Here is a 12425-nt window from a genome sequence, read left to right as displayed (position 1 = left end):
TTAAGAGCCTCTGCTTGTCTGCTCTGCCCATCCACTCATGCATGTCATAGGATTGTCTTGTAAGTTGGAAATGAGAAATTAATGGAGCAGGGATAAAACACTGAAATGAAAACACACACACACACACACACACACACACACACACACACACACACACACACACACACACACACACACACACACACACACACACACACACACACACACACACACACACACACACACACACACACACACACACACACACACACACACACACACACACACACACACACACACACACACACACACACACACACACACACACACACACACACACACACACACACACACACACACACACACACACACACACACACACACACACACACGTCTCCTTGTGGCAGCCTTCGTATACTGAATTCCGTAGCACAGAATGACCACAGGAACAGAAGACATAGGAACTGCCAACAGTGCAAAATGTCACCATTTATTTCAGTGATAAGTACCATTTCAATAACATTGCTGGGATTATGAAGATCTTAGAAATGACCACACATCGTGTATCTTCCACTAAACATGAGATTTTTTTTTTTTTTTTAAAGGATCGGTTTCACAAAAGCATCTTAAGGCAAAGTTCAACAATACTCAAGGTCCTACGGTTCTAAAGACGCATTTGGGAAACTGATCCCTGAACAGTACTGGTAAGGGCTTATTAATAAAACCATACTGCTTGTTTAAGGTTCGGTGTAGGTTACGGTAAAACATAAATAAAGCATCCCAAATGGCAACACAACTTTTGACCACGGTACATAGGGCTCTTTTAGGGCGTCCGGTCCCCACGAGCAGTAAGTGGAACATACTGATGTATCCGCAGTGAGCATTTCTAATTTGTGAATGCAATAATTTACACACAATGAATCAGGAAGTAGAAAAGCCACAGTTGAAAGAGCAACATCTGGCCCACAGATGTCTGCCGTCTTGCACTTCGCTGTCAGAGGGCATATGGGCGGGGTTCATTGCTGTTGGTTCATTAGCGCGCAGAGCGGTCAGGCGTTCTGCAACTGCTAACAAAACCTTTCCGATGAAGGCAGCGGTCAGGTTTGTCTCCGAGTGAACATGACCCGTTGCCAAGTTGCATCGACACACTTATGACATTGCTAATTAAAAATGGCGTGAAGGGCGCCATGATTCCTGATTCTACGTCAGAGAGGCAGGTTAATGGACAGACATTACTCAGCACTAATAAGTGAGTGATGTGGATGTTGTAGCAGGGGTTAAATGGTTATAAACATCATTGGTCAGCGGACACAACATTAATCGGAAGTGGAGCAGAAAAAACATTAATATCAGAAGGAAAAAGGACAGGAAGCTGAGGCATTAGATTTCAGGTGCGAAGTCAGAGAAGGCTGAAATTGATTGTATGAGCAGAGGCGAATAGGCTTAAATTGGCTTAAGAACCCTTGGCGGTGATCTGTGGTAGGTGTCACATTTCCCCCACTAATATTTAAGGTTATAGGATTTGAAACTGATCCTAGATCTGTAGTGAGGGGAAACTTCACCCAGTGAGGGAAAGGGAAGCAATAACCCGCTAAAAGGCATGGCGGACAAACACCAATGGACTGAGACACTATAATCAGAGTGGAGGTGTGTGGAGTAGGAGATAGCAGGATCATGGAAGACAGGAAGAAAAGAAGGAGAAAAAGAAGGGAGAGGAGGAGAACGAGGAACACTTCAGTCTACAGGATCAGGAAAGGAAGACAAGTGTTGGAGGAGACTTGTCAGACAATGACCATCAAAGTCTCTATTCCAGAACAGACAATGACCATCAAAGTCTCTATTCCAGAACAGACAATGACCATCAAAGTCTCTATTCCAGAACATCTCTAACATTTCAAAACAAAACAAAAAAACAGAATCACACTTAGACTTTAGTCCCAAATCACACCATAAACCCTAAATAGTGCACTCACTGGGAGCCAAGACCCATTGGCCCTCGTAAAAGAGTAGTGCACTATGAGGGGAATAGGGCACCATTTGGACTGCAGCCCTGCCCTGTCTCTTAGCTTGTGACTGACCGATGACAAAGCCATTCGACTAATGCAGGCATGATAGAATGATCCAGGACACCCTTTGGGTTAGGAGTTGGATTGAAAACCCCTCCGGTCCTCTCCTACAAGATGAGTTCCTTGCCCAATAGGCCAATGTCTTCAGTAGTGTAGGGCAGCGGTTTGGAAATGTTCTGTGCTCGAGACCCGAATGGGAAGGGGAGCGTCCTCCCGTAAAACCAAACTGCCTGCCAGCAATCCAAATAGGTAATACTCATGAACCATCAGGACTCCCATGGGGTCCCAACCAACAGTTAAAGAAACCCATAGTCTCTGATCCGGGGTCAGTTTTAAACTGACCCTAATAATGGTTGAAGGTAGGACGGGTTAGCACCTCTAACCTTTCACCTCTTCTCTGCCCTGGACAACCAGACCACCCGACAGCGTCCGCCCACTACGAGTCCACTGTTGGATTCACTGGGGTGCCGTGAGGCCGAAAATAGTGTTTCTTATTGGTCAGGGTTTCAAGGTCGGTGCAACACTGTGTTTTGCTCCTTAAATTCCACCACGGCCAACCTGGTTTGGAGTGGCTCTAATCCAACCCGCTGGGTCCTGGTCTATTGTAGTGCTCTGAAGGGACCTTGGTGGCCGCGCCCCGCCACAGGGGTTTAGAACCGGGGCTGGTAGAGGGAGACCCGGCCACTAAGGCAGCCTGAGGCAAGCTGGCAGTGTGTCGGAGAGAACTTGGTGGTGAGGACCACGTCGCTGTGGGAGTAGATGGAGCGGACCTCCCTCAGACAGCTGGTCTGGACGGGCAGGCAGTCAGACAGCTCCATGCAGTTCTCATCGAAGGACAGCAGGCGCACTCCGTACCTGTAGGAACCAAGTGGGAAGCCATTACGGAAATGGAACCATGCAAGTTAGATTTATATACTGACAACAAAAAAATATATTGTTTTGTTGGCCTGAGGCTGACAGCGGATGTTCTTAAGGATCAATGCCCATTCTTGTTGTCATTTCTGTACCTGGCAAGGAATAGAAATGCTGTTTCTGACGATGCTTCGAATTCCAACAATTGCAAATTGAGTCACGCAAACGTATCTTTTTATATATCTAAATAACGAAAGACTACCACACAAATAAGTGCAATGAATAGAAACATTTATGATAATAAATAAATACACATTCTCTTTCTTCACCTGAACATTTTACAACTCCTGAAGTAATGCGTATTAGATTTTGTCAACAAAACTGCAACAGATCACAACAAAACCCAATCCTCAAGCAAAAAAAACAACATTATAATGAAATCTACTGGAACAGTTTGAACGCCTATTCAAACGTACGTACAATCGGTCGAAATAATCTGCCATTTCAACACTGATTATTACGTTTGGCCAATAATCATCCAACACCAAATGGTGGCCGATACATCGGTTCATAATATTATTTATTTATGGCATTTTATGCTTTTTTTGGATAAGGTTCTAATCTGGAGTGTTACTGTTCCAGTGCACCAGGTTGTAATCTGGAGTGTTACTGTTCCAGTGCACCAGGTTGTAATCTGGAGTGTTACTGTTCCAGTGCACCAGGTTGTAATCTGGAGGCATACTGTTCCAGTGCACCAGGTTGTAATCTGGAGGCATACTGTTCCAGTGCACCAGGTTGTAATCTGGAGGCATACTGTTCCAGTGCACCAGGTTGTAATCTGGAGGCATACTGTTCCAGTGCACCAGGTTGTAATCTGAAGGCATACTGTTCCAGTGCACCAGGTTGTAATCTGGAGGCATACTGTTCCAGTGCACCAGGTTGTAATCTGGAGGCATACTGTTCCAGTGCACCAGGTTGTAATCTGGAGTGTTACTGTTCCAGTGCACCAGGTTGTAATCTGGAGTGTTACTGTTCCAGTGCACCAGGTTGTAATCTGGAGTGTTACTGTTCCAGTGCACCAGGTTGTAATCTGGAGTGTTACTGTTCCAGTGCACCAGGTTGTAATCTGGAGTGTTACTGTTCCAGTGCATCAGGTTGTAATCTGGAGTCATACTGTTCCAGTGCATCAGGTTGTAATCTGGAGGCATACTGTTCCAGTGCATCACGTTCAAATCTGGAGTGCTCTTTTTTTTAGCGCAGCAGTTTTTAATAATTAGCTGTTTGATAATAATCCTGATGAGATCAGGTTAGTTTCTAGGGTGTAAATTAAACCAAAAGGAGCTGTAAATTAAACCAAAAGGAGCAAACCACTTTAGAAATGTTAACCCATTATTTAGCCATAGTTGCAAACTCTGTTTGCCAGTATGAACCATAACAGGAAACCACCCCCCCAAAAAAACATTCCCATAAAAACATTTACCATAAAAATGTCCATGTAAAATAATCATACACAACATGTCTTTTCAATGTATTTCTCCTTCCATCCATCCATCCATCCATCTTCTTCCGCTTATCCGGGGCCGGGTCGCGGGGGCAGCAGTCTAAGCAGAGATGCCCAGACTTCCCTCTCCTTAGACACTTCCTCTAGCTCTTCCGGGGGGACACCGAGGCGTTCCCAGGCCAGCCGGGAGACATAGTCCCTCCAGCGTGTCCTAGGACTTCCCCGGGGTCTCCTCCCGGTGGGACGGGACCGGAACACCTTCCCAGGAAGGCGTTCAGGAGGCATCCGGAACAGATGCCCAAGCCACCTCAGCTGACCCCTCTCGATGTGGAGGAGCAGCGGCTCTACTCTGAACTCCTCCCGGGTGACCGAGCTTTTCACCCTATCTCTAAGGGATCGCCCAGCCACCCTGCGGAGAAAGCTCATTTCGGCCGCCTGTATCCGGGATCTTGTCCTTTCGGTCATGACAATATGTGAGAGTAGGAACGTAGATTGACCGGTAAATTTCTTCACCACGACAGACCGATACATCGACAGCATTACTGCAGAAGCTGCACCGATCTGTCTGTCAATCTCCCGTTCCATCCTTCCCTCACTCGTGAACAAGACCCCTAGATACTTAAACTCCTCCACATGAGGCAAGAACTCTCCACCAACCTGAAGTGGGCAAGCCACCCTTTTCCGACTGAGGACCATGGCCTCTGATTTGGAAGTACTGATTTTCATCCCAACCGCTTCACACTCAGTCGAATGCCTTCTCCAAATCCACAAAACACATGTGGATTGGTTGGGCAAACTCCCATGAACCCTCCATCATCCTGGAGAGGGTATAGAGCTGGTCCAGTGTTCCACGGCCCAGATGAAAACCACACTGTTCCTCCTGAATCCGAGGTTCTACAATCGGCAGTATTCTCCTCTCCAGTACCCTGGCACAGACTTTCCCAGGCAGGCTGAGAAGTGTGATCCCCCTATAATTGGAACACACCCTCCGGTCCCCCTTCTTAAAAAGATGGACCACCACCTCAGTCTGCCATCCCAGAGGCACTGTCCCTGACCACCACGCGATGCTGCAGAGGCATGTCAACCAAGACAGCCCCACAACATCCAGAGACTTGAGGTACTCTAGATGGATCTCATCCACCCCCGGTGCCTTGCCACCAAGGAGTTTCTTGAATACCTCAGTGACTTCATCCTGGGTGATGGACGAGTCCACCTCTGAAATGTATTTCTCTTCAACAATAAATCCCTTAAAATACATTTAAAAATGTATATCTTCTGTGTATTAAAATCGAGAGCCAGCAATGCCATACCCATAGGGGGAGCAGATGAGCCGTCCGTCGGGGCTGAAACACAGCTCCTTGATGTAACCCCTCCCGACATTGGCCTCCTCTATGTAGTGGGTGAGACGCAGAGAGCAGCGGGGGGAGACAGGGGGTCGTGTGGGGGCTCCATCCTGGAATTCATATACACATGTCCACTGTACCGAGGGACAGAGAGAGAGAAAGGAGCAGAAAGTTGGATACCAAAACATAACCTCAATCATTTACGCTGACAGAAAGGTCATTTGAAAAACATGTTCAAGACAATGGTCCTGAGTTAAACTGAATCATAAAGGTAGATGCCCGGGGCGCTATATTACACAGACTCATGAGGTTGATATCAGGGCACTGTATTACACAGACTCATGAGGTTGATATCAGGGCACTGTATTACACAGACTCATGAGGTTGATATCAGGGCACTGTATTACACAGACTCATGAGGTTGATATCAGGGCACTGTATTACACAGACTCATGAGGTTGATATCAGGGCACTGTATTACACAGACTCATGAGGTTGATATCAGGGCACTGTATTACACAGAATCATAAAGGTAGATGTTAGGGCACTGTATTACACAGAATCATAAAGGTAGATGTCAGGGCACTGTATTACATAGAATCATGAGGTTGATATCAGGGCACTGTATTACACAGAATCATAAAGGTAGATGTCAGGGCACTGTATTACACAAAATCATGAGGTAGGTGTCTAGCGCTGTATTAAAGAGAATCATGAGGTAGATGTTGGGTTGCTGTGCTGAACAGAATCACAAGGTAGATGTTGGGGTGGTGTGTAGTGGAAATTACCTCCTGGGGGTTGTGGGAGGTCAGGTGACTCACCTCCTGGTCATCCATGTTGGAGGAGCAGCGAATGAGAGCGGCCCAACCTTTGGGGTGCAGCTGGAGGGAAGTGATGCAGTTCCCTCGGTCCCTCTCCCCGGGGATCTCCGGCGTTAACACTTCCAAACTGTTTCTGGGGGAGAGGCCTACAGCGGGGTACAAGGAAATATTTTGAAACATCTCGACTGGGTTTAATCTCCTCTGACAACTGAATCCTGCGAACACCATACAATACTCTTAAAGGCAGGGACCTCACCATAAAATATTGTTATTGGCAGGGGCATTGCTGTACAATATTCTGACTGTATATACCAATATTTGGTGTCCATATGAATTGGGATTATACTATGCATTAGCTAGCTACTACACTCCACTGCTAATTCCAATGACTATATATCCTGTTCAGTCTTGCCTTCTCTGTGAGGATGGATCTTGCCGGAGTCATTCCCATGGCGAGGAGCCCCGGTAGACCTGGAGCCAGACGCAGAGCCATCTAGAGAGACAGAGAAGAAGCACTTCCTGTAACCTAATGTAAACAGTACAGTGGCCTCCACAGAGACACACTCACAGGCAGTAGTGTGCATGTGTGTGTGTGTGTGTGTGTGTGAGGGGCGGGGGCTTCTTACCGGAGCTGAGGGGCGTGCGTCGGGCCCGCAGCATGCGGTAGCTGCCGACCTCCAGGGACTGGGTGAGGTCCAGGTCGTGAAGGATCAGCAGGTACCCCGACGACGTGGATATCAGCATTTTGGAACAGTCTGGGGTCAGACGCATCCTCATCAGGTAGCGCGTATGGAAGAACTTCTTGTGGGGGCAGCCGTCCTCAGTCACCCTACAGGGAGATAGGAAAGGGTAAGTGTCTGGGGTCCAAATCAATCTATTTAGAGATTTCATTTAAGGCGCCTCTACCTTACAGGAACTTTACACTTTAACATTAGTAAACATGGTGAACATGCCGCCATGAAAACATAATGGAATCGACACGCACCTGTTGGTATCCCAGGTGATGACGTTCCCATCAAAGCCAGAGGTGACGAGGAGCCGCGTGTTGGTGTCATACTCAATGTTCTTGACCCAGCTGGCATGACCGTGCAGCGAGCACACCTTTGAGTTGAGCTTCCTCAGGTCCCACAGGGCTATAGTGGTGTCGTCAGAGCATGTGGCAAACAAACGGTTGTCCAGAAATCTGTGGAAGAGGTTAGAGTTACCAAACGGGGGTTAGAGTCTACAGACCTTGAATCAGGAGGAATCACAGGTTTCTGGAAAGCCTGATGTTACCTGATGTTGTTGACACAGTCTTCATGGGCTTCCACCAGGGTCTTTATGTGTTTGGAGGACACAGGGTCAAACAGGAGCACCTCTGTCTGCTCACAGGCCACAGTGAGAACCGATCTGGGTGAGGGAAAGGCACTCAGTCACAACAACTACAGGAACTCCCCTAAATCTCCCTGACAGGTTGACCAGGAGTCACTTGGGTAATGTAGAGGGTCTGTCTGTGGATTGCGATCAGTGATCGCACAGCTTGGTTTACCAACTACTATTTACTATTATCACATAGTACCGTCAAACTAAGGATAGAACGTATGTAAACAAAAGCACAGAGACAGACACGTGACATCCATTCCACCCTGTCCTTACCCGTCGGGGGAGTATTCCAGATTGAACACTGCGCCGTGAGTCTGGGTGCTAAGGTTGACGGAGTCTGCAGCCGGACTCATGGAAGAATACAAGTTCGTCATTGCCCTAAAGTTGTCACGAGCGGGATCCACGAATAGCCCTCTCCTAATAGTCCTGTTGTGTAGCCAGGAGAACAGACTGTTGGAGTTACTTTCAACAGAACCAGGGTCAGTCGTGGCAGTACACTCGTGACTCAAAGCTCCTCGTACAGTCGGCTGAGACGGAGAATTTCGACTGTCCTCCGCGGCCGTGGATTCCGAATTGTCCCGGGCAGCAGCATTCTCCTCTCGGCTGCTCTGCGGAGGTGTCCGTGTATTGCCTTCATCGTCGGAGTCTTCCAGGCCGGGGTCGTCCCTGTCACAAACCCTGCGGCTAGGCCGGTCATGCGACTCATCGGCTTCCTCACTGTCGCTCTGGTGGACAGAGCTCATTGTAGGGCAATCGCCAAAGGGTGACTACGCAGGCCCGTTTTCTTCACAAATAGCGTCCCAGGTTAACAACAAATTGTACAACTTTTGTATCCCAAATACACCTACACCTACCGCTGTAGACAGCCCCCCCAAAACATGAGTGCAATTTCGAAAAAGTAAAAAGAGGCGCACTGGCTTACTCATGTAAACACACACAAACTGGAGCAAAATAAATGAAGTGTTATGACGCATTTCCGTTTCCTTTTTCTTCTTCAGCGTGATCTAAAGCGGGTCAAAAGAAAAAACCCAACACAGTTGCATATTACCACCTAGTGGACAGAATATTTCTTATTGCTAAATTGCTTAACCTGAACCACTATTACTTATTGCTAAGTTGCTTAATCTAAAGGCTGTTGAATCGGCCAGCAGGTTTTAGCTAGTCACAGTGGAGTACACAGACTAAAGACTAATAATGGACTAACTGCTATTTGGACTAAGACCGGGAAATCACAGAACTCCCAGTGCATGTATTTGTGGTGAAAATAGTCAGCGCTAAATCCTTGCCCCGGGCGGTTAAATGTGAAGTCAGGAGAGGTAAACGGTGATAATACAAACATCCACCTTTGACATGGCAAGTGCATGTTGCCATCTACGGTGACCATAAAGCAATTCATTTATTGTTACTTTAACTTTATTTAACCAGGTGAGCCGACAGATGGTAAAGTGCATGACTCACAGGCTGACTTAGTGCCGGACAAACCGGCAAACTTTTTCTGCATCTTTCAACTCAGGTCTCCTGCACGGTTGAGTTTTAGTTTTGTTGTCATTACCAGTGAGCTGTTGCCCTCTACTGGCCAAATTGATTCCTTATTTGGTTCTCCTAAGTTCTCTGGCCAAATTGATACCATTTGGCTCTCATGAGACCTGTCTTTTTACCCAATACATTTACATACATACAAACACTGAGCTGACAAAAAAAACAAACTCCCGGAGAGCAGAACATGTAGGTTCAGATGTGCCACTCAATTGCCACCAGGGCTTGACATTGGCACCCACCCGCCAAGCGGGAGGAATTCGGCTGTGGCGGGTAACGCTGTCACTCTTACTAGCCACTTTTAGCGTGCGGAATTCCATATCTATACAAACGTTTTTTCCAGTTTTAAAAACTCAAAGGCGAAAGTCTTACCAAAATTTCGTACCGCCTGGTTGTTGGCATGTTAAAACATGATTTTGTGCTGGGGAATAGTCGTACTGTCCATTAAATCTGGCAACCTTGCATACAGGACCTCACGGGTCCTGACATCGCGGAGATGAGTTAGGTCAGAAACAAGCGGATCCTAGTTTTCTTTTACACCCAAGCATGTCAAAAGATTTCAATAAAAAGTAATAATCTAAAACTACATCCAATCCGCATACATTTTTAAAACTTGTCAGGTGACTTCTAGTAGCCAACAATTACAGATTTATTTAAAGAGAAATTGCCAGACAAATGAAGAGGACTGGTGAAAAGATCATCAGATTAAGGTTTGTATTGTCACCAAAAACATTGGGCTATATATTCAATATACAATGAAAAAATACACGATTAACATATTTAAGTCACTAAGAATATAAATATATGAACGTGAAGACTTTGGATCAGCGACTGTAGCAGAGCCTAGTACAGATGAAGGACGTCGATAGAGGGAGATAAACGATGCGGCGTCAAGGCAAGGATGGAGGAAAAATAACTTGACACGGCTGCAATATATACAGCTCTGTTTCGTTTTTATGCAAGTCTATATTAACAAGAAATATAGCATAACAACGAAAATAGACAACAATAATATTGACTGCTATTAATTATATAGCTGATGAATGAGATCATATTTCTTTTTAAATAAGATGCTAATATGTTAAGAATAAATATATTGCATGTATTTTGGTTGATATTAGGGAAGACATTAGCTGCTCAAGTGGACATGGACAACAGGGCAGATTTAATAGTTGTCTTTTTCAAGTGTGTAGCCACATATTATATAAAGTATTTAACAGAGGGGTATCCGGTAGATTGCGAGGGTTGGGGTACCACCTTTGCCTAATTTTGAACCAGGAAAACCTTTGTGTGTATATATTTTATCTATTTTTATATATATATATATATATATATATATATAAATATATTAATAAATATTTTATTATATCTTTTCATGTGACAACACTGAAGAAATGACACTTTGCTACAATGTAAAGTAGTGAGTGTACAGCTTGTATAACATTGTAAATTTGCTGTCCCCTCAAAATAACTCAACACACAGCCATTCATGTCTACTAAAGTTAGCACACCCCTAAGTGAAAATGTCCAAATTGGACCCAATTAGCCATTTTCCCTCCCTGGTGTCATGTGACTCGTTAGTGTTACAAGGTCTCAGGTGTGAATGGGGAGCAGGTGAGTTACATTTGGTGTCATCACTCTCACACACCCTCATTCTGGTCACTGGACATTCAACATGGCACCTCATGGCAAAAAACTCTCTGATGATCTGAAATAAAGAATTGTTACTCTACATAAAGATGACCTAGGCCAGTGGTTCCCAACCAGGGGTACTAGGACCCCTGGGGGTACTTGGCCTCTCCACAGGGGGTACTTGAAAACACTCGTGACACCATAGACTTACTAGTGAAATTAACATGAGGGGGTACTTCAGGGGTACTGAAAGCAGTGCAAAAACATTTTGGGGGTACAGTAACTGAAAAAGGTTGGGAGACACTGACCTAGGCTATAAGAAGATTGCCAAGACCCTGAAACTGAGCTGCAGCACGGTGGCCAAGACCATACAGCAGTTTAACAGGACAGGTTGCACTCAGAACAGGCCTTGCCATGGTCGACCAAAGAAGTTGAGTGCACATGCTCAGCGTCATATCCAGAGGTTGTCTTTGGGAAATAGACGTATGAGTGCTGCCAGCATTGATGCAGAGGTTGAAGGGATGGGGGGGTCAGCCTGTCAGTGCTCAGACTATACGCTACACACTGCATTAAATTGGTCTGCATGGCTGTCGTCCCAGAAGGAAGCCTCTTCTAAAGATGAAAGCCTGCAAACAGTTTGCTGCTGACAAGCAGACTAAGGACATGGATTACTGGAACCATGTCCTGTGGTCTGATGAGACCAAGATAAACTTATATGGTTCAGATGGTGTCAAACGTGTGTGGCAGCAACCAGGTGAGGAGTACAAAGACAAGTGTGTCTTGCCTACAGTCAAGCATGGTGGTGGGAGTGTCATGGTCTGGGGCTCCATGAGTGCTGCCGGCACTGGGGAGCTACAGTTAATTGAGGGAACCATGAATGCCAACCTGTACTGTGACATACTGTCGCAGAGCATGAACCCACCCTCAAGAGACTGGGCTGCAGGGCAATATTTCAACATGATAACTACCCCAAACACACCTCCAAGACGACCACTGGCTTGCTAAAGAAGCTGAGGGTAAAGGTGATGGACTGGACAAGCATGTCTCCAGACCTAAACCCTATTGAGCATCCACAAACAGAAGGTGGAGGGGGCGCAACGTCTAACATCCACCAGCTCCGTGATGTCATCATGGACTTCAGTGGCAACCTGTGAAGCTCTGCTGAACACCATGCCCAAGAGGGTTAATGCACAGCTGGAAAATAATAGTGGCCACACAAAATATTGACACTTTGGGCCCAATTTGGACATTTTCACTTAGGGGTGTACTCACTTTTGTTGCCAGCGGTTTAGACATGGCTGTGTTATTTTGATGGGACACCATATTTACATTT

General features: G+C 46.1%; 1 protein-coding gene across 3 annotated transcripts; it reads right to left on the bottom strand.

Annotated features, from left to right (window-relative positions):
• Positions 1-441: 441 nt before the first annotated feature.
• Positions 442-9986, bottom strand: wdr32 (WD repeat domain 32). Of its 3 annotated transcripts, XM_034297590.1 has the most exons (9): positions 9833-9986; positions 8198-8928; positions 7838-7951; positions 7548-7745; positions 7189-7391; positions 6975-7055; positions 6530-6708; positions 5709-5875; positions 442-2900 (listed from the first exon to the last, which is right to left on the bottom strand). In XM_034297590.1, exons 2-9 carry the CDS (start codon positions 8665-8667, stop codon positions 2696-2698), a joined length of 1617 nt encoding a protein of 538 aa, XP_034153481.1. In that variant the 5' UTR covers positions 8668-8928; positions 9833-9986; the 3' UTR covers positions 442-2695. The 3 variants fall into 3 exon arrangements, with proteins under 3 accessions (XP_034153481.1, XP_010877653.2, XP_010877655.2); XM_010879351.5 differs by lacking the exon at positions 9833-9986 and having other exon boundaries at positions 8198-9021; XM_010879353.5 differs by lacking the exon at positions 9833-9986 and having other exon boundaries at positions 6563-6708; positions 8198-9020.
• Between the last annotated feature and the right edge of the window lie 2439 nt (positions 9987-12425).

This window comes from Esox lucius, chromosome 15, assembly GCF_011004845.1.
Source record: "Esox lucius isolate fEsoLuc1 chromosome 15, fEsoLuc1.pri, whole genome shotgun sequence".
NCBI classification, from domain to species: domain Eukaryota; kingdom Metazoa; phylum Chordata; class Actinopteri; order Esociformes; family Esocidae; genus Esox; species Esox lucius.
Note: the sequence above shows the minus strand (reverse complement) of the source record. Positions and strands in the feature narration are given on the sequence as shown.

Bases quoted from the DNA above. Each gene is read 5' to 3' on its own strand.
- wdr32 (XM_034297590.1), bottom strand. From the start codon at position 8,667: ATGAGCTCTGTCCACCAGAGCGACAGTGAGGAAGCCGATGAGTCGCAT. The intron at 7,952-8,197 runs GTAAGGACAGGG...TCCCTCACCCAG, and splicing joins CTGGAATACTCCCCCGACGG to ATCGGTTCTCACTGTGGCCT. The intron at 7,746-7,837 runs GTAACATCAGGC...CCTCTTCCACAG, and splicing joins GACTGTGTCAACAACATCAG to ATTTCTGGACAACCGTTTGT.